The sequence below is a fragment of the Oryzias latipes genome, chromosome 13 (genome assembly GCF_053564925.1).
Source record: "Oryzias latipes strain Hd-rR chromosome 13, Olatipes_Hd-rR_3.1".
Lineage (NCBI taxonomy): Eukaryota > Metazoa > Chordata > Actinopteri > Beloniformes > Adrianichthyidae > Oryzias > Oryzias latipes.
In genome coordinates, this window is record NC_136249.1 from 22534963 (window position 1) to 22561460 (window position 26498).

At 40.8% G+C, this 26498-nt stretch overlaps 4 protein-coding genes across 8 annotated transcripts in view; 1 reads left to right on the top strand and 3 right to left on the bottom strand.

The window, feature by feature from the left end:
• Window positions 1-1445, bottom strand: part of LOC101160929 (uncharacterized) — a 49556-nt gene extending 48111 nt beyond the window's left edge. Inside the window, exon 1 of one of the 2 annotated variants that reach the window (XM_011482521.4) lies at window positions 578-1445. In XM_011482521.4, coding sequence (XP_011480823.1) covers window positions 578-736 — 159 coding nt within the window. In that variant the 5' untranslated portion in view covers window positions 737-1445. The remainder of the gene's footprint in view (window positions 1-577) is intronic. The other variant, XM_020708247.3, reaches the window with a different exon arrangement.
• Window positions 1446-5175: 3730 nt separating this feature from the next.
• On the bottom strand, window positions 5176-7527 carry snrpa (small nuclear ribonucleoprotein polypeptide A). Of its 2 annotated transcripts, none has more exons than XM_004075381.5 (7): window positions 7389-7527; window positions 7061-7141; window positions 6773-6945; window positions 6262-6426; window positions 5858-6016; window positions 5672-5760; window positions 5176-5581 (listed from the first exon to the last, which is right to left on the bottom strand). In XM_004075381.5, exons 2-7 carry the CDS (start codon window positions 7131-7133, stop codon window positions 5422-5424), a joined length of 819 nt encoding a protein of 272 aa, XP_004075429.1. In that variant the 5' UTR covers window positions 7134-7141; window positions 7389-7527; the 3' UTR covers window positions 5176-5421. The 2 variants fall into 2 exon arrangements, with proteins under 2 accessions (XP_004075429.1, XP_004075430.1); XM_004075382.5 differs by having other exon boundaries at window positions 7418-7480.
• Window positions 7528-8244: 717 nt separating this feature from the next.
• Window positions 8245-11779, top strand: actmap (actin maturation protease). 2 transcript variants are annotated; one of them, XM_004075380.5, is made up of 7 exons: window positions 8245-8453; window positions 8555-8776; window positions 8884-8952; window positions 9084-9208; window positions 9570-9699; window positions 9781-9851; window positions 10542-11779. In XM_004075380.5, exons 2-7 carry the CDS (start codon window positions 8595-8597, stop codon window positions 10880-10882), a joined length of 918 nt encoding a protein of 305 aa, XP_004075428.1. In that variant the 5' UTR covers window positions 8245-8453; window positions 8555-8594; the 3' UTR covers window positions 10883-11779. The 2 variants fall into 2 exon arrangements, with proteins under 2 accessions (XP_004075428.1, XP_078785736.1); XM_078929610.1 differs by having other exon boundaries at window positions 8275-8453; window positions 8884-8919.
• On the bottom strand, window positions 11071-26114 carry itpkcb (inositol-trisphosphate 3-kinase Cb). 2 transcript variants are annotated; one of them, XM_020708246.3, is made up of 8 exons: window positions 26002-26114; window positions 21066-22377; window positions 14777-14876; window positions 14235-14448; window positions 13889-14093; window positions 13287-13388; window positions 12895-12966; window positions 11071-12760 (listed from the first exon to the last, which is right to left on the bottom strand). In XM_020708246.3, the coding sequence occupies exons 2-8, from the start codon at window positions 22212-22214 to the stop codon at window positions 12551-12553; spliced, it is 2052 nt and encodes a 683-aa protein (XP_020563905.1). In that variant the 5' UTR covers window positions 22215-22377; window positions 26002-26114; the 3' UTR covers window positions 11071-12550. The 2 variants fall into 2 exon arrangements, with proteins under 2 accessions (XP_020563905.1, XP_004075691.1); XM_004075643.5 differs by lacking the exon at window positions 26002-26114 and adding an exon at window positions 24385-24707.
• Window positions 26115-26498: the final 384 nt, after the last annotated feature.

The following is a 26498-nucleotide window of genomic DNA, read 5'->3' on the forward strand; positions in this document are numbered from 1 at the left end:
ACGCACCCATGAAGCCAAAGACACAGCGGATGTGCTGCAAACATTTGCAAGAAAAAGACTGGAAATCACCCAGAATACGTGAAGAGAAGAACAGCCTTTTGTTCTTTCTGGACTATAGGGGGGGAAATGTCATTTCTCTACTCCTAAATTCACAAGATTACTTTATAAAGAAGAAAATTTGTATTTATGTCTCCCAACCTCAAATCAATCATTTTCCCAGCAGCTTCAGTTCTCACAATGATTTGTATGCTGCCCGCCTCAACCCATTCTTTGTTTTGCAAATAGAAGCATTGACGCACACCATGAAAAGTCGGATTCATACCTGATGGTGGCACCCGTGTAGTCTTTACATATCATTTTTCTAATGCTTGGATTAAAGTGGGTCTCTGTGGCGTGGGATAGTGGGGAGCGGCGGGCTGAAACAACAGGTGGGCAGAGCGCCATGAAGGAGCAGAATAAGGCCAGCGGAGCGTGCGCCACGCGCAAAGCTGCTTTTTGATGCGCAGGTTAAACCACGAATGCGGGTCAGTCTAAAGGTGGGTTAGGCGTTGGAAATAGCATCTAATCGGAAGCTTACCTGTGGTTGCATGGTGAGTGCGGCGAGAAAAATCATAGTCCGCTTCAGCTGGAGTTGTCCCTGGAGTCGCTCAGTCCTCATCTCTTGTTTCCAGATGCTCCTTTTACGCCCGCTCCTTTCACGGACACTAGTTCCCGCGTGCGCTCTTGACCTATTCATCACTGCGTCAGGGGATCAGGGACTGTGCTGTGCGCTCCGGCGACGGCGGCGTTCTCCTCCTCCCTTTCTGCGCCCTCTGTCTGCCCAGCTCTCCTCCTCCCGCTGCCTGGACTTAAACCCTCAAACTCCCACCAAGCAACTTCATGACGTCTAGATCAAAGCGACCATAACTATCTATGCCCTAGCTCTTAATCCCTGAACACACCCACCTTGCATAGGCGCGCACCTGATCACCACCTTGCTGATGTGTCCACGGAGGATTTCCGCTGGGAAGCAGACGCGCAGACAAACCCACGGACTTCATACAAACACTCCCGTGCGCCTCCCGCCACCTGCGTTAAGAGGCTTTGCGGGTCCAATCTGTCGCCCGATCACTTGACTTGAACTCTCATCCCTATTAGCTGACACTCTCCCTTCATCTCCAGTCGGCGTTCAGAGTCGATTCAGGTTGAAAGAGCAATCCTTGATGGGGGGGAAAGTGTCTATTCATCCAATTAAGGTGCAGAGCAGATTTAATTCTTGAATGGTTCCGCACAGCACTCTTCTCAGCTGAGAAGCTGGGTGGTCATGTTCTAAGCTTGCTGTGACGCCCGGCGGCAGCACATTCAGTGTGGGAAACAATGCGTGGAGAGAGGGAGCGAGGAGGGTGTGTCCTGAGGCAGGGAATATCCGTCTTTCAGCTCCTCTCCGGATGGTTCCCAGCGCAGCAGCGCTCTCTCCGCTGCTTTTCCTTAAAACCAGCCTTCACCCCCCGCACCGCACCCCACCCCTCTTTCGGTCACATTTACTCATGGGATTATCCTGAGTGCGTTTCGCGTCACAGATCTTCAGTCGGGGTTTTGGGTTTCCTCTCTACCTTTTGTAACACCTCACTGGTTTCACTCCTCCTGTTTCACTTCAAAGCGCCGCAGCGCAAATTGACTGTTTTCATATTTCTGGTTCCTGCATGGGAACGTTTCATAAACCTTTAATGATGAAGCAATTAGATGACAGCGTGGAAGCTGATCATGAAGCCCTGCATGTCTGCAAACACGGAATTAACAGCCCTGTGAAGTGTTTTCTGGTAAAGTTGTGCGCTTGGCGAGGACGGGCGCGCGCGTTCTCACACAGCATGTTCTCCTGTTTGGACTCTCAGTTCATATGATGCAAAAACATGAGAAGGCTTCGGAGACTCATTTGAATATCGGCCAACGTGACATGGAATATTTTCCACAGCTGACCTCAAGCGTCTTTGTTAGAGTCCAGCCTTCCACGCATGAAGTGCCTTCTTTATCAGAGGGCACCTAATGAGATTCTGCCTCCTCCTCCTCCTCCTTAAAGTCCATCTCGGGCTTGTTCTCAAGAGCTTCCCTGACAACCGCTGGTGTTTCCGCGGCTTGGCGCTCAGCCGTGACCCCTGGAGCGGAACAGAGGGCTCTTGAGAAGCGCGGCGCTGATTAGCATAGAGGAGCAGTGACCTCCATCATCAGATGAATTCCGTCCAACCAGAACGGAAACACTCAGCCGCGAGCTGTAAGCGCCGCGTGAAGCGCACCTGATATTCACCTTTAAACTGTGCAACAGCTGGATTCAGAACCGAGCCTCTAAATGAACAGGTGTGCATTTGGCGCCATCTGGCGGCCAAATATTTTACGAGAAGGCTGATCCTTTGTTCCGAAGCCAAAGTCAAGAAATTCAATTTGTTAATCAAATAGAGAGCAGTGGTATAAGACGCAATTCAAAAGTAAATGTGAAGTAACTGCTGTCTAAATACATATCGGTTTAGCAAACTGAAAGTTTAGCTATTTAATTTAGAATGCAAGTTTTTAGGGGAAAAAACTAAGTTTTTACTTTACGTAACTTTAAAGACAAACTTTTTTGTATGCTATCAAACTGCCTGGTTAAACCTAAAGGTGTAAACGGGAATGCAAGTTTAAAAAAAATCTAAAGGAGAAGTAACAGGCATGACTTCTTGCATACCTTCTGTCAGGACCACAAATATTTGGACAGAGACACATTCTTTCTCATTTTGTTTCTATACATTACCACAGTGAATTTTAAATAAAACAACTCAGATGCCATTGAAGTGCAGACTTTCAGCTTTTATTCTATGGGTTGAACAAAAAGATTGCATAAAAATGTGAAAAACTAAAGCATTTTTAAACACAATCCCTTCATTTCATGGGCTTGTAAGTAATTGGACAATTGACTTCCATGCTATTGCATGGGCAGGTGTGGACAATTCCCTTGTTATGTCATTATGAGTGAAGCAGATAAAAGGCCTGGAATTGATTAGAGGACTCGTGCTTGCATTTAGAAGATTTTGCTGTGAACAGACAACATGCGGTCAAAGGAGCTCCCCATGCAGGTGAAAGGAGCCATCATTAAGCTAAGAAAACAGAAAAAAAACATGCAAGAAACTGCTACAGTATTAGGAGTGGCAAAATCAACAGTGTGGCACATCCTGAGAAAGAAAGAAAGCACTTTTGAACTCAGCAACGCAAAAAGACCTGGACGTCCACTGAAGACAACAGTGGTGGATGATCGTAGAATAATTTCCATGGTGAAGAGGAACCCGTTCACAACAGCCAACCAAGTGAACAACATTCACTAGGAGGTAGGCGTATCAATATCCAAGTCTACCATAAAAAGAGGATTGCATGAAAGTAGATACAGAGGGTACACTGCAAGATGCAAGCCGCTCATAAGCCTCAAGAATGGGACGGCTAGATTGGACTTTGCTAAAAAGCATCTAAAAAAAGCCAGCACAGTTCTTCATTGGACAGATGAAACCAAAATACGCCTCTACCAGAATGATGGCAAGAGAAAAGTATGGAGAAGGCGTGGAGAAGCTCCTGATCCAAAGCACACTACATCATCAGTAAAACACTGTGGAGGCAGTGTGATGGTCTGGGGGTGCATGGCTGCTAGTGGCACTTGGACACTAGTGTTTATTGATGATGTGACACAGGACAGAAGCAGCCCAATGAATATCTGAGGTGTTCAGAGACATACTGTCTGCACAGATCCAGGTGAATGCAGCCAAACTGATTGGGCGGCGTTTCATAATGCAGATGGGCAATGACCCAAAACATTCAGCCAAAGCAACTCAAGAGTTTATTAAAACAAAGAAGTGGAAAATTCTTGAATGGCCAAGTCAGTCACCTGATCTTAACCCCATTGAGCAGCATTTCACTTGTTAAAGACTAAACTTCAGACAGAAAGGCCAACAAACAAACAGCAACTGAAAGCCGCTGCAGTAAAGGCCTGGCAGAGCATTCAGGAGAAAACCCAGCATCTGGTGATGTCCAAGACTTCAGGCTGTCATTGCCGACAAAGGGTTTTCAACCAAATAGTAGTAATGACCATTTTGTTTTCAGTTTCATTTGTCCAATTACTTACAAGCCAATGAAATGAAGGGATTGTTTAAAAATGCTTTAGTTTTTCACATTTTTATGCAATCTTTATTTTCAACCCATAGAATTAAAAGCTGAAAGTCTGCACTTCAATGGCATCTGAGTTGTTTTACTTAAAATTCACTGTAGTAATGTACAGAAACTAAATTAGAAAGTCTGTCCAAATATTTATGGTCCTGACTGTAGTTTGAGGACAAATATTCAGGGCCTAGTTAAAGCCCACAGCAGGAACACTGTATGCATTGGAACAGTTGAGGTAAGTCCAAGTTAAGCTCTTTAAACCAAATTCATGGATTCCACCTACAGGTAGAATAGATTGTCCTCACTTATTTATAAAGATTATTCAAGGGCCAAGGTAAAATTTATCATATCCAATATTTTGGTTGAAGAATTTAAATTATTTTCTGTGAAATTGATGTTGCATTCCACAAATTAAAGGCTCTGGACTTCATGTTTGCAGGTAAGTGTGATAACCAGGTAACACCCCACTACAGTTTAAACGAATTGGCAGGAGGTAGAGGTGTACCAATGCATTTTAATAATTCGGCTCAGTTTGTGGTTGCCGACAAGATTCATAGTAGATATGTGTACTTTGAATGATCCTATGACCTAAAATCAATCCAGGACAACTCCATGCATCTCATAATAAATACCAGGGTGCTGTGCAGTGAAAGTGACGTTTACCAGATTACTTGGATTTCTTGCAAGATAATTTAGTGTAAATAAATGTGTACAAAACAAGTAAACAACAATTCATTACTAATAGTTATGGTAAAAAAAAACAAAAAAAAACACGATCATGTCTCAGTTCAACTAGTATTTTCCGAGATCGATTATCATTCATTCATATTATTTTGAAAGGATTTTATAATGCTATAGGTTAATTACGAACTTGCCTCAGATCCGGTTGGATAAATCGATACATTGATTAATTGTTACACCCCTTGCAGGAAGCTGTGTAGGTGCCAGTCTGAGAAGGATGGAGTAAATACAAGTTTTAGATGACCAAAAAAAAATCCATAAACAAGAAATAATGAAAATCAATCAAGTAATCTAATTACTTTAATACAAAACAACAAATACCAAGCTCCAGGTACAATGTCTGACAAGTCAGACACTGGGTGCAATGCTTTCAAACTTTTTAAAACTAAAGTCATGTCAAAGTGACTTAGAAAAAGCATACTTACATGTAATCTGGGAAAAAAACAAATATTTTATTAAAAAAACGCCTTTTACTTCCACCACTTAAAAAGGAAAAAAACAAATTACAAATTTCAACCTGTGTTGGCATTATTTCTTGGCAAATGAGATCTTCATTGCATGAGTCTGTGTGATTTTGAATCCCTGTAGTGAATCTCGTGCAGCTCCAGCCTGAACCTCATTATCAAACTCCACAAAGGCGATGTCATGGCGACCAGGGACCAGACGCACCTCTTTAAAGCCAGGGAACCTAAACGCAGAAAACGGTCACGGTCAGTCTTTGATATGTTGGGCAGAAAAGAAAGTCAAAGCATAAAACAATTATCAAGTCAATACTGACTGGTTAAAGAGCATGGAGAGCATCAGCTCGTTCGTCTCCTCTGGCAGGTTGGTGAGGAAGAGGATGTGATTCGGTGGATTTTCTGCAACCTGTAAGAGAAGGCAAATGTTTGACAAAAAAGAAACAAAACCTGGAATGTTCATCTTTGGTTAAACATGTAAAGAACAGGGGGACAAAAATCATTACCTGCTGAGGCATTTGGCCAGGCATCATCTGACCCATTGCACCTGGGGGGATCTGGCCAGGCGCCATTCCTGGGGGAGGCATCATGCCTGGAGGAGGCATGTAGGCCGGCTGGCCTGGAATATGCATCATACGGGGAGCTTGGCTCATAGGAGGCATTCCCTAGAGAATGACACATTGTAAACATGTTCATGGTCCTCTAAATGTTTGCTAGGTTGATATTATGTTCTGTGGGGTTTTTAAACCAAACTTTTTCTCCATCAATTGCTGTTATTTTAGCTTAAAATCTCCAAACAACCTATCGCTATGGTAAACTTAGCAAGTTTGCAGACAGTATTTTTCCACTTTTAACTTGTCCGAGTAAGAGCTGCCATGTCATTCTGGTCACAGTAAACGTTCCCACTTACAGGCATAGCAGTAGGCACACCAGCCATCATGGCTGCAGCAGCAGCTTTCTTAGCTCCTGTTCCTTCAGGCTTGGGCTTCCTCTTCTCCTTTTTGCGCTCACGTTCCACATAGGTTCCTTTCATTTTTGCTATGATGTCCGAGTCTGTTTTGGAATACTGAATGCGCTGCAGTAAGACACGTTTAAATATGTGGCATTACTATACCAAGTGTGCTTAAAAAAAAGAAAAAATCCATTATACCTACTAGTTATTTAAATGTATTTTTAATAACCATTAAAAAGTGTTCAGTGTTAAGTGTTCAGTGATCCTCTCACACTGAGCACTTCTAAGTTTACAAAGATCAATCCTTCATTTGATGCACACTGTGGAATTGAAACATTTCACAAACTATACAACACATGACAGCAGAGAGGAATATTGAAAACTAAGATTGATTTGAGTTTTAACATTTTACAGGACGATATTTGTAAATTTAAAACCATGGAGGAAATTAAAACAACGTTTAACTTACCATGGGTTTATCATAGAAAGGGAACCCCTGCATGGACCTCAGTGCATTTGAGGCGCTGTTGATCTCTTTGAAGATAACAAAGGCCTGACCCTTCATCTTCAGGGTTCGTGCGACGAGGATGTCCAAAATTTGACCGAATTGCGAGAAGATGGCGTACAGTGACTTCTTCAGTTCTAATAAAGACAGAGGAAAATAAAAAGCTGTGGTGGATCTGAATTAACATCATTTATCACCACATCGTTCTTTCGACCAAAAAAGCAAAGAAAGGCCAGAAGTTAAAAAACTTACCATCTTTCTTAATTTTTTCGTTCAAGTTGTTGATATATATGGTGTGATTGGGTCGTACTTCTGGAGTGGTCATCTTAAAATCTACGAAGAGTTGTTTGGAAAAGAACAAAGCATGTCACATAAAATGAATTGAATGCTATCAACTAGTTAGCAGGCTAACAGCTAGCGCTAGCAAACAACCCTGAATGCATGCAGGCATTACTAGCATAAAGCTTAAAACTCGGTATAAACTGAGACAAATCAGCAATAAATGATTAATTTAATCGAACTATCTGTAACCTTATGACATTTGGTTTTATAAAAGAGAAAAAACACCGGATAACCGCACCTGAGTATCAGTTTTAACAAAAAACCCACCACCGCTCGGCGCGAAAGGAACGCTCACTTCGATGGGTGAATGAAAAACCTGCCTTTACAATTTCCGTATCATCTGCTCGCGATAAATCCAACTTGCACGTGATTTCCGGTCCTTCTCTTTTTTATTGAACATTTGCAGAATATAATACAAAAATGCAACATTTATAACAGTAAAATATAAAGAATACAATTACGTTCTGAATAAATAAAAAAATCTTTTTAACCTTGTAAAAAACTTCTTCTTTCTCTTTCGGCTTTTCCCATCAGGGGTCGCCACAGCGAATCATCGTCCTCCACCTCACTCTAACCTTGTGAAAACTATTAAGAACAAAATTATAAGCAATATCGATTGTTAAAACGAATCTTGTTCAATAATATACAATTAAAGCAATCACAGAGGGAAAAACTAAGTAACAATACAGTAACAGTAAAAATAAATACATAAATAAAACAAGAATAAAAAATAGAAATAAAGCCAGTGTATTTGCGGTCCTTTTCAGTCAATGGTCAAAAACGAAATTTGTTTCAGTATTTGCGTTAGCAAGATATTTTAATCGTCCTATCAGTGTGGTATCGTATCTTGACAGGAAAGATTAAAAGAAAATGTCAAAAATCTGTAAAAGAAAAAGAAAAAAACCCAGAGACACAAGCGAAAAAAACTTCGCTTGTCCTGTTACACACTGACTGTGGATTGACTTGTCACTAACTTTGTGCCTTCAACTTTATTTCCAAATACATTGTACGGTATGTGTGTAAATGGTGTGTTAAACTGTAGATGACTAGTGATGGAATGATCATCATCACTCACTGGAGGGTGGTGTAACAGTTGAGTACAGAGCGATCGCACACACGAAGAAGAGCGAGTATGTCCAAATATGAGCACGGAGCTGCGTTAGCTACTAGCTTGTTAGCTAGTTAAATCGAAAAGTTTGTTTACCACGTGCAAGAATATGTCAAATCTTTTTCGTCCAAAGGTTGACATGTTTAGGTAAACATCGAGCTTTTTAGATTGTGTGCAAACGACTCGAAGTGAAAGGTAAGCAGTTATTGAGCCCCATGTTAGACTTTAATGGTACTTAACTTTCTCCCTGGTGGTTATTAAAGAAATCAATGGAGGTACATTTTTCCCCCCAACAGAGCTGGTTTTGATCAGACAGAGTAGAAAGATTTTGAGACTATGCCGGTGGACTGCAGCTTGTCATCACCTCCTCCACCTCCTCCACTGGCTGCTTGTCCGCCTCCTCCTCCACCAACTTCAGCACCACCGAAGAAACTGTACCAGATCATAGCAAATAACAGCAGCCCTGTAGAGGGGCAATACACCGAGGCGAGGTTACTGCTGAGGCAGAAGGAGAGCAGGTGAGGAGGTTCACTACCAATCCAAAGTATTTATTTGAGTCCTGGATTGTTATTGAAGCTCACATATCTCATTTTTTTTAAACTAATGTATTCCATTTTTCTTTTAGATTCAGGAAAGACCTGCAGTGGATGCTGATGAACACGTATGTGCCTTCCCTCATTCAGGATGGCCCTCAGTAAGTCAGTCAACTGTGCTGTCGGGAATAAATAGCACCAATTTTTAGACTCCAAAGGGGATATCATGTCAGAACGATCTTTGGATTCAAATATTTGGCCAATTGACCGAGTGAGAATGTGAATGTTTCAGGTGTGGGCTTGTGGCCTTGTGGATGGCCGCTCACCTCCAGCAGGACAAGCTGGATTTGGACATGAAGACTTTGGTTCAAACAGCAGTGAACAGTGGATACACTGCTCAGGGGGAAATGTTTTCAGGTAACACTGCACCTTGAAAGAGAAATGAAATTATAAGGTTTAAAAGTTAAAATTCTTTGAGTTAACTTGGATATGAGTGCAGTAATTCAGTTCATAGTGTCTGTAGTAGTTAACTGAATTCTTGCTTGTTTTGTTTTCAGACACAGGTTATGTATGTGTCAAACATAACCCGTGTCTAATAATAAAACAAGGTGTCAGTTAATACATTTAACTTAAACTTATATTGGTTAAATTGTTTCTTAAATATTTACAATTATTTTTTTCTCCACAAGAGCTTACAGTAAAATATTATTACAATGTTTATGTGTAAAGATGTTTTTTTTCTTTTATGTGTTTGGCTGAAGCTCCTTGTTTTCTTCAGCCCACAACATGACGCTGCTGGCAGAAGAGGCTTGTGGTTGTAAGGCTGAACTGCTCACTGGAGGCTTAGATGGGAATAACAGAGAAACCATCATCAGACACCTGTGGAAAGGACAGCCTGTTCTCATCCCGTATCCTGCACATCAGAAAAAGCCACAAGGAACGGTTCATTCTGATTGAGCAGAACATTTCTTGACAACATGCCCCACCAGCTATGATGAGGACTTCAACCATGAACCGTGTCAGCGAAGCGGTCACAGAGCACACTGGGCTGTCATTTCAGGTAAATTAGGTGGTTCGCTTTAGTTTAGTAAAGGAATTGTATAAAAGATCCTCTTAAAATGTTTGCTTTTGCAGGCCTAATGAATATAATTTAGGCGGTAAAAAGGTAAACAGTTAGTACTGTTTCCTTAACAAGCAAGACGTGACTTGCGTGTGTTGAGTCAATCAAAACCTGAAATCTCAAAAACCATGGTTGTCCATCCACCCAAAGATTGCAAGGAGAACTTCTAATTAATGTGGGTGTAATTTTTTTAAAACCCTATCAAGAATGTAGTTTTTGTGCATTTTCAGGATTAAAATAAAACTCTTGTTTTTGCCCCAAGGTAAAGCCACTGTTAGAAAGTACAACATTGCAGAATGATTAAAGATTTCTCCATAAATTTGACTTATACAAAGATAAATTTGTGAAATTCCTCTTTATCCATATGAGCATTTTTGAATAACTCAATAGAACGTCTCACTGATGAGGTGCTGACCAACAAACCTGATGCGTAATGGAAAGCAAGTGTCTTATAGCAGATAGATACGTTTAACAAACCCATTTGCTGCTTTGGTCCTTGTCTTTTTGATGACTGGATTAAACTTGTCTAATCATCATTTTAATCTGGATCCTCTATTGAATCCATTTCCATTCATTTTCTGAAAGCACTGTTAAAAAAATCACCTGTGATGGGAGTTGTTTTGATTTTAGGTGTTCTTGTTGGTTTGGAGCAAGCCAGTTTCAGTCAAGAGCACACTCACCCAGACCCAACGCTGCCGTGGCTCCACCTCGCCACCAGCAGCAGTTCTCCATGTCCTGCTGGCAACCCAGCTCTCAGAGAGGCCTACGTCTTCGCCAAGCAGGGGAAAAGCCTGCGCTACCAGCTGTGGAGCCTAGACTGTGTTATTAAGAGCAATGAGCAGCTAAAGACCATGGACCCTCAGAGGGTCAACGACGGGAGCCGGTATGTCGTTCCTGAAGGAGGGGTGGAAGCTGGTCTGGCTGGACAGGCCGTGTTGCTCCACACACACACTCAAGAGCAGCAAGGGTGATGCTGCAGGAAGATCAACCTCTTATCTTAGCCTGTTCTACTCAAAGGTTCATGTGCAACAGGTCATTTCAGAGGCCTTTTAACGGTGTTCCCCAAAGTGGAAACCTGTAGATTAAAGTATTTTGAAATACATCTTTTACATTTGTTTGGAAATATTTCAAAAAATCCTAGAATTAAAGAAAAACCAAAACCATTTACAGTAAGTTTATTGCAGTTTATGGCTGACAAAAAAAACAATTTCTGCCCAGTCCAAAGTTTTTTGCAAAAGGATAACACCCGACATTTTAAAAATACACAGTTGTTCACATCCACCTCAATCACTGACACCCTGTGTTCATTTTCAAAAAGGTTAACTGTATTGCAAATTAAATGTGTCACTTCAGGATTTTGGAGAATATTCTTTAAAAGAGGAAATATAAAATACTTGACATTTGAAATCAGTCTCTTGTAGGTTTGTGTGATACTGTTGGAAGATCCAGGAATTGCTACAGTTAACCTGCTGACAATACTGTCCAGTATGGGGAAAAAGAAGTCCAGTACCTGCTTTTCTTTGCCATGTGTTCTTTGACTTCAAATAAAACAAAACTGCAAGATCGCTTCTGAATTTTTATAAGACTTGTAAATAGAATTCCAGTTTCACGTGAACCGTCGCATTACTGTGGAACCAATGAGAACATCCGCAGAGAACCGAACGGCAAAGGAAATTCAAAAACTGTAACCACAGCACTTCACTGCTGCCTTCCGACAGAGGCACTGCGTGTTTGTTCGATGGCTTTGTGAAGATCTATAGTGCAATAAAGTCAAAAAACAAAATAAAATATTGCTTTTAACTTGTTCACGGTTCATTTAAAAAGAAAAACAAAAAATCTTCATTGTATGAAATCATACAAAAATAAAACAGTTTCAGGTAAAAGCAAACCTTTGGGACTACATGCTTATTTTTGTGTGTTTGGGAGGATTGTGAGAGTTCACAGCCCAGGAATGATTAAACAGTTCAATCAAAAAAAAGAAAAGAAAAAGAGCAAGGCATACATTTTGTACACAGGTGGTAAAACAGTATTTCAAAAGGAAAAAAAAAAAAACATTAAGTTAAGATATATTTACACACAGTTAGTTTACACAAGGACCATTGTTGTAGTGTTGCAACGTCAAAGATGAGTTCCATTTCCCAATGCTTTTGAAGGACTGAATGAGTTATGGTTGCTCTTACAGAGTCCATAGTTGCAGGATAATTCTGTGCAACATTAACCTGAAGGGGGAGCTCTTGGAAAGAGATCATAGTGTCATTTTTTTGGGGGGGGGGGGGGGGGGGGTTGATTTTCAGAAGTCCATTGGTTCAAAGCCTTGTGTTCTCAGGAAACAAAAAAAAAGTAAAGTATGTGTAACAAATGTTCAACTTTAAAGTCTTATTTTCTTCTGACTTCCACTGATTTCACTTGTCCTCAAAGCTCCGTATCTTCCCTCGACCTCGTTAGCTGAAAGTGACAAAAGTCCTGCTTTTCTTTGCTGTCTCTCCTTACATAAGTAGGTACAACATTTAGATAAAAGCCTCAAAAAAATTCCACAAAAACTGCAAGATCTCCAAATCATTCCTCAATTTCATGCTAACTTGATTTTCCTCCACAAACTGGGCATCGATTCCTGTGGCAAAGTGAGTCTTGCTTGCCCCTCACGGCGTCTGGCTGAGCACAGTGCTGAAAATGCTTATGAGGTTGTCCAGTCCCCACAGGTAGCCATCTTCCCTGTTCCCCTCCGACCAGGGCGTTCTGTGGTCCAGCGTCTGAGAGTCAGGCAGGGGGACGGTCTTCCCAAAGTCAATCATCCACACTTTGGCCTTGCCTGAGGCGTCGTGCACAAACAGCAGAGAGCTGCCGACAACCTGTGTGAAACCAGTCAAACAAGAGAGGTCAGAGATGCCAGGGATCAGGTACAGAAGCTGATGAGAGGACATAAAGCAATTACAACTGGGACAACAGGTTTGTTTGAGAACTGCAAACACTGATTACATCTCACCTCGTGTGCTTTGAAAAACTGAGATTGCTCAAGGGCTGAGCGTAGTTCCTCCAACCTCTGAAGGTACAATTTCTGAAAGACAGGAGATGCAGGAAATGAAAATGTGAAGCAAAGAGTTATAAAATGAAAGCAGAATTTACTCCGTAGGATTAATTCAAAGCGTTTTCGACTTAAACTTTGTATATTTGAGTCACAAATGTGCTTTTTTGTGTTTGAACTAAACACCTGGTGTATTTCCCAACATCATTTTAAATAAACTATTCAATGTGCTGGCAGCTTAATTTGATTAAATAGTCCACTTTGCAGTTTAATTTCATCAAGAGATCAAATACAGTAATGTTCCATTTTTCTCTCATCTTTCTCCAAAATGTGGACGTAAAGTGCAGACATACCAGAATCTGAACATTCCCATCAACAAAGTCCTCCAGGGCCTGCATCACTTGCTCTTTGTGCTTTGTCTTCTTGAAGTTGGTGTTACAAGTTCCATCTGCTTTCTGTTTAAGAGAAAAAGAAAGGCATTTTATGGAGAGTGGGCTAGTCACTCATTCATAATTCATTATTGTGAGAAAAACAATTCCTCTCAGTGATAAAAGCTTCCCGGATCAGTTTCCATGTAGTGATGAATATTTATCTGGAAATAAAGCGCAGGTCTTAAGGGTTTTTGTCTGGAAGATTGTGGCTTTTGATACTGGACTGGAAAACAAAAGGTGGAGCAGGCGGCCTAGAATGCCTTTATTATGTCACACGTCTTCATTTGCGTCAAGCAGCATGCAAATGGAATATTTTTAGGACTTGATAAGAAGACCGGATTTACTCTCAAAAAAACAAAAAACATTTTTTCAGACTAGTTTCCTTTCAGTTTACAGACATGCTGTCCGTCTTGCCAAACATGTATGCTTCCCTTTATGATCTGAAGTCTTTCAGAAACATTGATTTTCTTTCAGCACCGATCACCAAAGTCGGACATGTCGGGACGCTCTGGAGGACCACTGACCTTGATGCCTTCAATGCGGAAACCCAGTGTGGCAGTAGAGCTGAGCGTCTCCCTCCACTGCATGTACCGGGGTTTCAGGACACCCTGCTGGGCCCGTTCCTCTTCTGTGGGGGCCTCGGGGTCCACTGCTACCATCTTCTCATACATGTCCTTTCTCAGGCGTGGACGTTCTCTGGCTTTTGTTAGCTCCTCTTCCAAGTACGTCCTGTGATGCCAAAATGTCATTTCAGTTCAATTTGCTTTCCTTAGAAGCGAGGAAATCATAATAAGATAGAGTCTGACTGTTACATGAAGACTGGAAAACAAACCAAAGCACCATCTCCAGATATCACTCTCTGAATCTTACCTGCTTCCCATCTTACAGTCCATGATGGAGGGAGAGTCAAAGTCAGCCAACAGATCATCCATCAGATTATAATCCTGCTCATCCTTCTGGATTACACCGTAATACCCAGGTACATAAGGTCGCAGAGTGTCTTTCATTAGTTTCTGCAGACATAGCTGCTCACACTCGCAGTATCGCTTCAGCAAGCGTCCATATTCTCCAGCCTGGAAGTTACCTTGGAGAGAAAGGAGGAGGATTCAAGGAGCTGCTTCACATTTCTAGGATTTTTGTCCCTCTTAAATTACATGAGAATGAATTTCCTTTGCATGAGTTTGCTAAATATTGAAACATACAGATGTTATAGCTTTCTTTTCTGTTCCATTTCTCTTTTAGAAATGTTGTTAGGCAGATTTTGGTCACCTTTGGACGCTCCATAGAAAACCGCCTCACTGTCACGCTAATAAGCCTCACTGACAGGCTGCTAAAGTTCCTTTTAACAAGATAAAACTGAAAGCAGTATCATGTTCAAGCCCTCAAGCAAACAGTAGGAGCTCAGTGCATACCTGCATGGCCAGCTAGCTGCACCCACGGGTAACGCTTCTTGAAGGACACGACAAACGGGGAGCAATGAACCATGGTCTTCAGCTTCTGCCAGGACTTGGCCTGAAATGTAATTTAAAAAATATAAAATAAGAACTAAATCATTAATTTCATTAATGGAGCCACAAGATTTAAAAACATCCCGGGAGGCAAAAAAAAATTTAAAAATAAATCTGGACCCTGACTCATACGGGTTTGCCTTGCTGGTCTAACAAAGAACTGAGCTAAACGGAGGCCAAAAGTATGATTACTCATTAAAGGAAAACACACCTTGTTGTCTGCACATATCAGTGGACATTGGATAAGCCCTCCCCTTTACCCAAGGCCAGGTGAAAACCGCTCATGACAAAGCCCATTTATAAAACATTTACCAAAGGCCACACTGGTGTCGTAAAGCAGAACCACACTGTCTGATAGTGTGTGTGCTGCTGCCGTTGGGGTCTGTTTGTGTAATGGTTCTCTCTGTTGGGAAACACCAAAGCAAGGATGGCGTGCAGCAAGAACTGACGCATGAAACTTCAGAAGAGCCGGAAGAAACCATTAGGGCACTTGAGCGGGAAATTACAGTGAATGGACAACCAGTTCTAGTGACATAAAAGGATTTCTACATCTGTTACAATAGTACACAAAAAAAACTTTTATGGTTCTTGAGGTTTGCCCTGCATAGATTTGAGAGCTTTACTGCTTCTGGTCAAAAGAATAAAAAAAAAAAAAAAGGAGTGCAGCAAAGATTAATGTAAGCAGTAAAGCAACGGGCTGTAATCATAAAATAAATCTTTTTATAGCTCCCAACTATTCAGTTCACTCTGGTCAAAGAGTCACAACAACCCTAGTGTAGTGTGTGTACACATGCACAGAACAAACTGCAGGTCTGCTGCTATGTTAGGAGGGAAAAGGGCTTCCACTTCAACCCGTCCACCTTCATTCCATTTAGAAAAGGACTTTAGCTTTTTCAAATTTTAATTGTTCTCAACTATGATTAAAAGGTTAGTTTTCCCTATTTAACTGCATTTTTTAACACATTTTATCCACTGTAACTTTATTTTTATTGTAATCTGTCAAATTAGTAATATTTTTCTGCTTGGAATCAATCATTCGGTGTCTTAACCAAATTAAAATTGTGGTAAAATTGTTGAGCTTTGACCATCTTCCCATGACAGGTGGATCTGGAAAAACCAAAAAGGCAACACACACTAAATGAATAATCAATGGCGACTTTTGACCTGTAAAATACCTCCATCTGCTTTTGTTTGGCTGGTTTGGCTGCATCGTCAGGGTTTTTTAAAGAAAGCAAACCAACATTTCTGAATGAGTGCCAGATTACTGAGCTGTGACCTCTGCCACCTCCTCGATGCCAAGAACAATGACAAAAACGGCGTTGCATCAAAAGCATGGGAAGTCAGAATTCTTGTTGTATTGACATGCCTCACTGGTGAGCCACTCATGAGCAGAATGACCTCATCTCTGCAGGATGTGAGGTCAAGTCATTCATACACATCGTTCAATGATCATGAATGAAACTTTTCTTAGCCACACTAACCTAATACATCATACTCCAATGCATGCAGACAATGATCAGCAAAAGTAAAGGAAAAATACTTTAAATGTAGGTTGTGTGGATTTAACTTCACTATACCAATAAAAGACACAAGAAGTATGTTGAACTCGTTTCCTTCCCTTGATTTTGTTTGTATCATAAACCACTATGGATGCTGACTTTTCAAAAGCTGCCGATTTGTCAGAGTGGCATAACACTCTAATTACTGTACACAAATAAAAGTATATATATATATATATATATATATATATATATATATATATATATATATATATATATATATATATATATATATATATATATATATATATATATATATATATATATATATATAAGCTGCTACCTTGTTCAAATGAGCACACAAAGGAGGAAGCCTTTCCACAAGCTTCAGCCTCTCTTCTCACATTTCTTTTGTTGAAATCATTCATGCTGACAGCTTGCTGTGCCTCGTCCCTGAGCTCATACGTCCCTCATTAATATAACAAACATATGGAAAGCTAATTCTCTGATGGACACAAAGCTAAAAACAATATAATCTTAAAAAAAAAAAAGGAAAAAAAAGAAGTGTGGTTGTTTTCATTTACAGACCCCCCCCCCCCCTCACCCTTTTACCTTCTCCGCTTTCCCTTTTATGCAACTCTTGACATCTAGGAGAGCTTCAGTTGAGCGTAGCTTTGGTCTCTGCAAAGCTTTGAGGATGACGTCTTTGAATAAAAAAAAACTTTTTTCTTTGCTTGGTTTTCTTCTGCTGTTTCTAACTTGAATTAGGACAAATCTCTATATAATTTCTAAGTTGTTTCTTTTTTTGTTCTATTTCCCGCTCGTTCCGAAAACGACACACAGCATCAAATTTCATTGGAAACCACTTCAGCCGTGGTTGTTGTCAGCTAAGGCTCCAAAAAGATCTGATGAACAGCAGACTAAACTGAGCAGCGCTCGCTTTTTGTCACAAGAAATAAGCTTTGTGAAAACAGCGACCATTAGAGTCATATGATGATACTGCGAACTGTTTTTGACAAGCTTGTTAACTCCGTTAGTCACAGATATACAGGGAAACCCGCAGAATTAAATGGATAATTTTCATGTACGGGAGCAAAACTAAGCTATCATTGAAATCCCATTTGAACACAAAAACACTTTACCTACATTTAGAGGGATCTATACTAATAAATCATTTTAGAGCAAAAGTCAGCGTTTTTTTATTCAAGTTCATCGGGATTCACTTCTCACCTGACAGAACAGTGGGAAAAGAGGCTGGTGTCCACAGAAGACGCACACAACCCAAAAAATGAAGCAAAGCCAGCACAAAAAACCCTGAACCAGCTCCCTCAGTGAAAGAGCACTTGGGGAGATTCGCTCCTCTCTTTCTAGGAAATGAACATTTTTCTCCCAAAGTCTAATCCTGTTTAGCTTTCTTTTTTGTCAAGCAAATCACATTGTCTCCTACTTTAGCATTTTACAGCCCCCACAACTGCCCCCCCCCCCCCCCCCCCCATACCTCACATCTCTGTTGCCATCAACACTACACACCTACTGACCTGCAGCAGTCTTTTTGCCTTTGTGTCTCCGATATGCGTGCTTGAACTGGCCTTCTGTTTTTCTTCCTCCTCCAAATCCTTCACCCCGTCGACCCTGAAGGTACAACACTCCAAGCTCTCTTCCAACCTCTCAGTGAAACCTTTCTTCTCCTCCCCTTGTCCTATAATCGCTACCGGGCCTGCTCTGAGCTCCATGCTGGGCCAACCTCCTGACAGATTCATATGACTGACACGGCGGCGCGGGGGGTAGGGACACTGACGCTGTCCTGATTCTCCCCAGGCTTCGCTATTGTCTATACAACAGGCTCTTCTGTAACACACAGAGGCAAGCATGTGTGTGTGTGTGTGTGTGTGTGTGTGGAGAAAGGAGAACCTGTCAGACAACTATTACCAACTCCAGGAGTTACAGCATACGAGCAAACGCACAAAAGGGTGTTTTCAGGCATGGCTACAGATCCTCTCACAACTAGTTTATACAAACCACATCCCTTTCCCGCATCTCAAGTATTCAGGCAGCTCAGATGTGATGGTTTCTGAGCAAATATTAAAAAAAACTGAAACAACAATGAAGGCAAACTCAACAAAGGAGACATAAAGCCCCAATTTGTAAAGAGTTTTCGTTTTTTTTAGCCTCAACAAGGTGCCTTTGATTCTTCTAATATCCAATTTTCCTCAGAAAATTATCTCAGAACAATAAAAGCTTTAAAACTGTACACCCGATCATTTTACTTTGGAGAAAGTCACTTCACTTTAGTAAAAGCCATCAGCCGTTTTCACTGCCTATCATTTCGAATCCCACTGTCCCCCCTGAGCAACACAACCAACCTCACATAACCTCCAATCTGTACTTCACCTTGGACAAACTTTTCAGCTATTTTTTTAATCTAATATGTCACACTTTGAGTTATAGTGGCCAAATATGATAATAATATTAAAAAATTGGGTCAAAAAAGCAACAAAGCAGGCTTTATTTTAGGATTGCTTTTAAATGTCTCTTCAAGTTGGAGCAAAACAGTCCCTCGTAATAGATTCTTCACTTAATAATACAAAAATAACAGGAATACTGTTGGGGAAAAGCACATTTAAAGGAATTTATATCTAATCTGTGCCTCACAACTGAATGCAGTCTCAGAGACAGAAAAAAAAAACTGCCATATAAGGTAAAGGCGTTGCCTAGCAACTGGCTCAGCCTCCTGCTCAATTTTCCATGACACACTCTCAGCCGTGAATGCAAGACAGCATTGCTTGTTCCTGTGTAAGCAGCTAAACTCTCACGTCACTGTGTGAACAAACTGTAGACGTCTGGCGCTGGAATGAGACAAAGCTGGACACAACACACAAACATAACCCCCTAATTTGGCTCATTACAATAAAACAACGATGAGAGGGAACACAACACTCCTATTTAAAAAAAAAAGAAAAAAAAAGGCTCTTATCACAAACCACAGGTCAGCGTCATCCCATTTGTTACAACAGCCCAAGCACAACTTGCTGAGTTGCTCATTTCCTGGCTGCAAATATAAAAGCTTGGAAATTACAGTGTCACCAATCCTGTGGTTCAAGCCATGGATTCATGTAATCAGACGTGTGAGGAGTATTTCCTAACAGTTAGGAAACTTCTCATCTCTGGTAACTTCAATGAACTTTTTACTGCCAGCTTCACAACATCTGGAATTAAACCACACAAACAAAATAATATTTTTCGAATGACTGAAAATTGTTGGATGCTGAATTTAAAACAAAAAAAAAATTCAAAGTGAATCTTTGTTTCATTCCTTAACATTAGAAATGTTTGAATAAGACATGGTAGGCTCCAGGGAACATGCAGCTTTCAAATACTTCCTGCATGAGTAAACAACACTAAACATGCTGAATGAATGTGGATCTTCAGTAGAACGTTTGTGGAGATGGTTGAATTGGTAGGAACTATTAACGCCTTTGCAGATGAGAGGAGACAGATGGGCAAAACAGAAATGAAAATTTCCCTGGTTGATCTCACGACTGTTAAAAAAAATAAGCTGTCATTTTTTTTCTGTGTTTCTTTCTAGCTTCTTTCAACATTTTAGGATGGGTTGATGTGGCTCAGACAAAAAAAAACTGGATTTTCCGCATTTACGGGGAAAAATAAAGAGAAGTTCAAATACTACAGAGGCACCATCAGCAAAATCATTTCCTAAAAACATTCCAAGTGTGGTTAGACGATCCCAGTCTCCTGAAACCAAGAGAACTATTTGGCTTTTATCTGAACCACCACGCCAAAACTTAAAAGTACCGGTACTTGCCTTATCTGTCAAAGAACTCAACTAAGATTTAAAGATTTTGGCACCAACTCTTCTTAAAAAACCTCAGTTAATGGAAACATGTGCCAGTGGGAGTAGAAAGAAGCCACACAAAAACAAGCAGACACCGAAGTTTCCTTTGATGTAAATGTTTTTGGTCTCTTTTAGACTAAAGTATCTCTGTCCTGTCTAACCTGTCCAGCTGATGTGTGACCAAATACAATACAGCTCTATGAATCTGATGAACAGCAGGGTAAAAGGTTGTTTAAAAAAAAAACTTTCTAACCATGTCCCAATTGTTTAGTGGGTTAAATGTTTATTAAACTTTAGGGAAATTCATGGCTCCATTACTTGCATATTCACGTGAAAACATCGATGCCTTAATAAATCATCTCTTACTAATGTCTGAAAGGATTTTAGTTACTCAAACAGAAGTTTGGTAACTCAGTCTAAAGCATAGACACATTGATTCATTTTTGTCTCTGGATGCACCCAGTCTGTCCATACATGTATTCCAGATGTTTGACATTCCAAAGGTATGGACTGGTTTGGACATTTTGTTCACTGGAGACATGTTGCTGCAGGATTGCGGCATGCCTTCAACTTCTCCTCAGCTCTTTCATCACACCCTTTTTTCCGCCAATTAAGATAAAAGCCCCTTAAGACAAGTTGCACACGTCTCTGGCAGGGCATGTAGTCATAAACATCTGCACCCACCCCACCCCGTTCCTGCAGCAGTTAAACTGGATTGTGGTCATCTTTGAAAGAAGATCTGAAAGTGTTTTGTGATCAATTCAATTGGCCACAGGATGTTTCTGTAAAAGTGAAATCAACATTTGTTTGTTTCATTTGAGAATGTCAAAACGAAGCCACCTACCCCTGTGGCGTAATCCGGGCTGCACACAGGCCGAGCAGGAGACAGGCTGGACTCGATGTCGCTGCCGGTGAAGTCGTCCTCGGACTCCTCGAAGGACGAGGCAGAAGACAGGCAGATGGACGAGGAGTTGGAGAGCTTCCTGAAGCTGCGAGTGAGAGCGGGGGAGCCTCCACAGCCGCTGTCCGAGCAGGGAGACTCGTCGTCGGGGTGCAGTTCCAGAAAGGAGCCCGAGCTGAGCTCCGTTTGCTGCACGCTCAGCAGGTCTGGCGTCCCCGCCGAGCGGGTCGGACTGGGGTCTCTTGTTATGATCAGCTTCGGTATGGCTCCTGGGAAAAAACGTGGGCCTTCTGGTGGACTCTTGAGGATCTGATCAGAGCTGTTTTGGGTCTCAGTGAGGCAGTTGTTGGGGATCCCGCCCTGGTTCGATCGACACGTGATTGAGCTGCAGTCAGTTTTAGTCATTTTAGCCTCGAGGGGATCATCGGGCGTGGACAGAACCCCGTCCACGCGCTTTTCCGAGTTCAAGCTGGGCAAACTTTGTTGGGGGTCCGGGTCAGAGGTCAGAATGGGGGCTAAACTCAGATTATTGCAAGTCAGTACCCCAACGTTAGACACGGTGCAATCCTGACTACTTCCACCGTGTGGTTTACCTTCCATGGCCCTTGGTGGGGGATCCGAGGCATTGTCCTCCCGCGCGGGTTTCGGCTCCTCGTAGCCCGCAATGCTAACTTCACTGCTTTGCGTTTCCAAGCGTGACACAGCAGCTGGACCCGCCGAGCACCCTACGGCACTTCGTCTACCGTCCTCGCATTCTAGGCCATATTCTGCCTCGTTACAGCCCGGTTCTTCTGTTTGATATTCCCCAACGACCCACGCAACCTCGTCCCGCGGCAACTTTCCCACTCTGTGGCCGCTGCTCGATGCTGGATCTGCGGCTTCGTTTCCGCCACCAACCTCCACTTCGGTCTGGAATCGCTTTCTTCTTCCCAAGCAAGCCAGAACTTTGTTTTTCATCGGGTTCTTGTTCGGTGGCTCACCTTTGTTCCGCAACCTGGGGAGCCGTCGGGCTTTCTCCTCGGCTCTCCACGTCGCTCTACCAGAGTTGGAGGCGGAGGAGCTGTGCGCGAGATCAGAGCGAGTTTGGCCCATCCTGCATACCGTAGTAGTAACAGTCCGCCGGACACACCCTAAATTGGAGCAATTGTTGTGCTCAGACCATGACTCCTCTCATTTAGTAAGAAATCGAGTCATTGTACGGAACTCGGTGTGATCATTCTAATCCTTTTTCCATCCAGGTAAAGATCTGGCGCACCTGTGGGAACAAATAGGCGATTAATCATTTAGTAAACTCAAAAAGTATTGTCTGTCACCGACATGGATTAACACGCCTAGGCTTGACACCAGTGCCAAAACAGTCGTTTTACATTTATTAAAAAAAAAAGTAAATCAGAACAGGAATATAGTCACAAGAAAAAAAGGGGGGTGGAAGGGGGATTTTTGAACAGCATACTTAAAATCTATAGAGTATAAATTCTATATAGTACCAATAGTGTCTACTAGTGTTTTGACACATTAGGCGTTTTTACAATGTGGTTTCTACATGATGGTAACACAAAGTGTGCATTGGAAAATATTTAATATGAAATGTAAGCGCTGTGGGGAAAAAAGAAGAATAGTTATAGATCTATCTATCTATCTATATATATACGTTCAAGTAGCCTAAGGGTAACTGTCCCTTAGTTGATGTTAACTTACCAATAAATAAAGATTTCAGGGAGGATATGATCCATTAGTCTGAACTTGTCACATTTACCCACAACAACCAGGCTTTAAATGAACACATCTATAAAAGGTCAATCTTAGTTCCCACGAGCATTTTTAAAAAAAAATCCCAAATTAATCCAACTAAATGAGTCAAGACAGCTTTTTATACATCATTAAAGCAAAGTTATCTTTTTTTCAACCCACAAGGGACTAACAGTACTAGTAGTTAATGCAACTGCGTCAATTGTTGAAACAGGTTTTTGATGCATCTCAGTAATATTAAAGTGACTGCAGGCCTTGTGTGGTGTCCTGAATTCCTTAGGTGGTACACTTGCCTAGATTTTAGCACCTGGATTTAACCATATGCTCGTCTGACAACCCAGGTGACAGTTTGTCAAAACTATTTTACTTCGTCCACCACACAATTTTGGCAATCCACTCATAAGTTGATTTCAAGAGAAAAACAGCTCCCTTTTGTCTTATTTCTCTAGATTAAAGAGGGGTGGTTATGTCAGCACAGGATGCAGCGTTTAAAAACACATGGATCAAAATACAGATGGTAATCTAGTTGCAACATAAATTCTAACCCACGATATACAAACCTAAAGTGAATTGCATCTCATAATTAAAAAAGGGACAATTATTTTGAAGTTTGCAACAAAAGTTTTCCTTATATTGGAGATTTAATGAAAAGGCATCGCAGTAGCAGGCGTTCTGCTGTCAAGAGTCACACTAGAAGGAAATGAGACAGGAAGTGTTACAATGGAAACAATAACTCATCTTAAACCACACAAATAGGCTCAGCACATCTAACACTTTCTTGTGTAACTGTATGAAATGAAATTAGAAATTATCCTCCGTAATGACTAATACCTGGGAGAAAGGTGGATTTTCACCAACAGGTGGAGGATCACAAACAAAAATGAAACTCTTGTCCCCAGAGGCACAAATATTATTATTATTTTCCTCTTTTTTCCTTCTTCCTTCAGGTAGATCTTATAATTTTATGAACCGTGATGATGTGACACTGTGTTATGCTCCTTGTGTCTTCGCCTCGCCCTCTGGCAGGAGTTGTCAGGCTCAGATTTCCATCAGGACAGCAAGATGAATGACAGATAGTCTTATGCCACAATGACACAAAGTACACACAGTCATCCCAACACACCCACCATGGCTGACACACAAACGCCTTTATGGGAAGTTAGCTATAAAGCACATCTTAAAGTAAAAAATATGAGCTAAGCAACATAAAAAATACAAGCAAGTTACATTTATCAAACACTAAACTGCTAAATCATCCTTTATCTTAACACTTTTGTTTGTTTAGTTTGGAGGCTAAAGAGAAAACACAACCACTTCCCACTGAAAGGTTTGACTTTATCGCATTTAAAGGGAAGTTTTTTGTTTCGTTAAATGCTGCTTGTTGAGTTGAGTGTTTTTTTAAATCAGTTTAAAATATGAACTATGAAACAAGGCATACACTTCATTGAAAATGAAACCAAGTGACAGCTCATCCTTCATGTGTGTTTTAATTAGAAAATGTATGTAGACTTACCTTAGGAGTCTAAGCAGCACTAGTGAAAGAAAAAAATGTCCATCAACAGCTGAACGCGAAAAGAATGCGACTGTTGAACCGATCGGTGTGACACGCAGACTAATAACGCAGGAACACAGCATGTGGTAGAAAGAAAGAGGAAACGTTCAGCAAAACGAGGAGGGCAGGTCTACTCAACACCCAAGCTCTTTTACTTTCACCAAAAGTGATCCAAAAACAATTCAAACTTGTCCAAAACTATCCATCACTATACATATATATTAATAACATCATTTTTGGCTACACGAGAGAGGAATATCGCAGCGTTTAAAACAAAGGAGGTGAATTGAGTTGCTAATTGATTGGTTTAATAAAATGTTTTTTTTTTTTTTTTGTTTAACATACTTTTATTTTAGTCAGCAATCAATCAGTTTTCATCAATAAAGTATCTAGGAAAAGTTTGATAGTGGCCAAATAATGAAGTTTCTTTCGGTTGGAAGCAAGTAGTTATATAACTCATTGGAACACCAAATGATCCTACAGTTTGGTTTAGCCCAAATACGGCTGAGCTTTAAGGTGAACCAACTAATCATAATAAACACTCCAAGACATTAAATACGATTCCTCGTAGACTGTCGCCACCTGTTGGAACTGATTTACCAGCGTTAGATCTTTTGTAGGTGCAATATTTGTCAATAAAGTTTATTTAAAAAAAATTAGTGTGGTCGCCATCTTGGATTGATCCCCCACGCACCACCAGCACAGTTGTTTCATTGATTGAGATTAAGATTAAGATTAAAGTCAATTAATACCCGTAAAGAAATTTAGTAGGTGAATGTTTACTTAACAAAAAAACACATACTTTTCATGCTAAACGACAGGAACTGACATGTGGTAGGTTTGCATGTTAAATGAAAAACAAATTGATGCTACATTTTAACAAATAAACACATTTGAATATTTAAGTGAATAACATTAAAAAAATAAACATAAGTTTCATGGTTTAGTTTATTGTATTTCTGTTCTGTGTTTTTTGGAGAATGGTTCATGGGAACAAACCTTTAAAACAAGAAATTGAATAAATTGTGGACCACCTTCACTGTTCTTTCTGAGGGGACCATCACTTTACCATTGTTTTTAAGGTGAAGCAGATGCTCTGATCAGAGGCGGAGGCCACAGCAGCTGGACTACACACTTCACAGGACAGTTTTGTCAGAACGTTTCTGACAACAAACCCTGAAATTGTTCTGTTTGAAGGAATATTGACTAAAAAAAAAAGAAGTATGATGCTGTATTAAATTTGTGTTTTATGGCTTTCCTCAAGAGTTAGCATATATATAGACACACTTTCTTTGTTGGTTTGTCTTCTGCAAGTAGCCACAAGAAGGCGACAGAGAACTGTAAATATTAACAGGGACCAGCAAAATAGATCAACATTTACCACAAATTTAAAAATCCTGCACTACCATTCAAAAGTTTGGAGTCACTTAGAAATGTTTCCTACTTTTGAAATAAAAATCACTTTTTTGTCAATGAAGATAACTTTACACCAATCATAAGCACACTCTTATTAATGTGGTAAATAATTAAAAATGATGATTCTAGCTGCAAATGTCTGGTTTTTGGTGCACTACCTACCTAGATAACTGGAGCCCCATTTCCAGCAACTATCACTCCAGTGTTCTAATGGTACAGTGTGTTTGCTCACTGTGCCAGAAGGCTAACAGACGATTAGAAAACCCTTGTGCAATCATGTTAGCACAGCTGAAAACATTTTGGCTGCTTAGAGAACTATAAAACTGACCTTCATGTGAATAGGTTGGGTATCTAGAGTCAATGCAATGCTCAAAATGGCCAAAAAATGAGAACTTTCATGTGAAAGTTAACAGATCATTCTTGTCCTTAGAAATGAAAGCTATTCCATGTGAGAAATTGTCAAGAAATTGAAGATTTCCTTCTACTTTGTTTACTACTTTCTTCAGAGAACAGCACAAGCAGAGTAGAAAAAGAAATGGAAGGCCCAGGTGCACAACTGATCAAGAATAAAAGTACATCAAAGTCTCCAGTTTGACAAATGGATGCCTCACAGGTCTTGGTAGCTTCATGAAATAGTACTGGCAAAACACCAGTGTCAA

Coding starts and splice junctions, on each gene's coding strand:
- itpkcb (XM_020708246.3), bottom strand. CDS start 22,214: ATGGGCCAAACTCGCTCTGATCTCGCGCACAGCTCCTCCGCCTCCAAC. Junction 13,389..13,888: donor TCCGCATTGAAGGCATCAAG/GTCAGTGGTCCT, acceptor TCTCTTAAACAG/AAAGCAGATGGAACTTGTAA. Junction 12,967..13,286: donor ATGGGAATGTTCAGATTCTG/GTATGTCTGCAC, acceptor CCTGTCTTTCAG/AAATTGTACCTTCAGAGGTT.
- snrpa (XM_004075381.5), bottom strand. CDS start 7,133: ATGACCACTCCAGAAGTACGACCCAATCACACCATATATATCAACAAC. Junction 6,017..6,261: donor GTGTGCCTACTGCTATGCCT/GTAAGTGGGAAC, acceptor GTCATTCTCTAG/GGAATGCCTCCTATGAGCCA. Junction 5,761..5,857: donor CTGGCCAAATGCCTCAGCAG/GTAATGATTTTT, acceptor CTTCTCTTACAG/GTTGCAGAAAATCCACCGAA.
- actmap (XM_004075380.5), top strand. CDS start 8,595: ATGCCGGTGGACTGCAGCTTGTCATCACCTCCTCCACCTCCTCCACTG. Junction 8,777..8,883: donor CTGAGGCAGAAGGAGAGCAG/GTGAGGAGGTTC, acceptor TTTTTCTTTTAG/ATTCAGGAAAGACCTGCAGT. Junction 9,209..9,569: donor TCAGGGGGAAATGTTTTCAG/GTAACACTGCAC, acceptor TGTTTTCTTCAG/CCCACAACATGACGCTGCTG.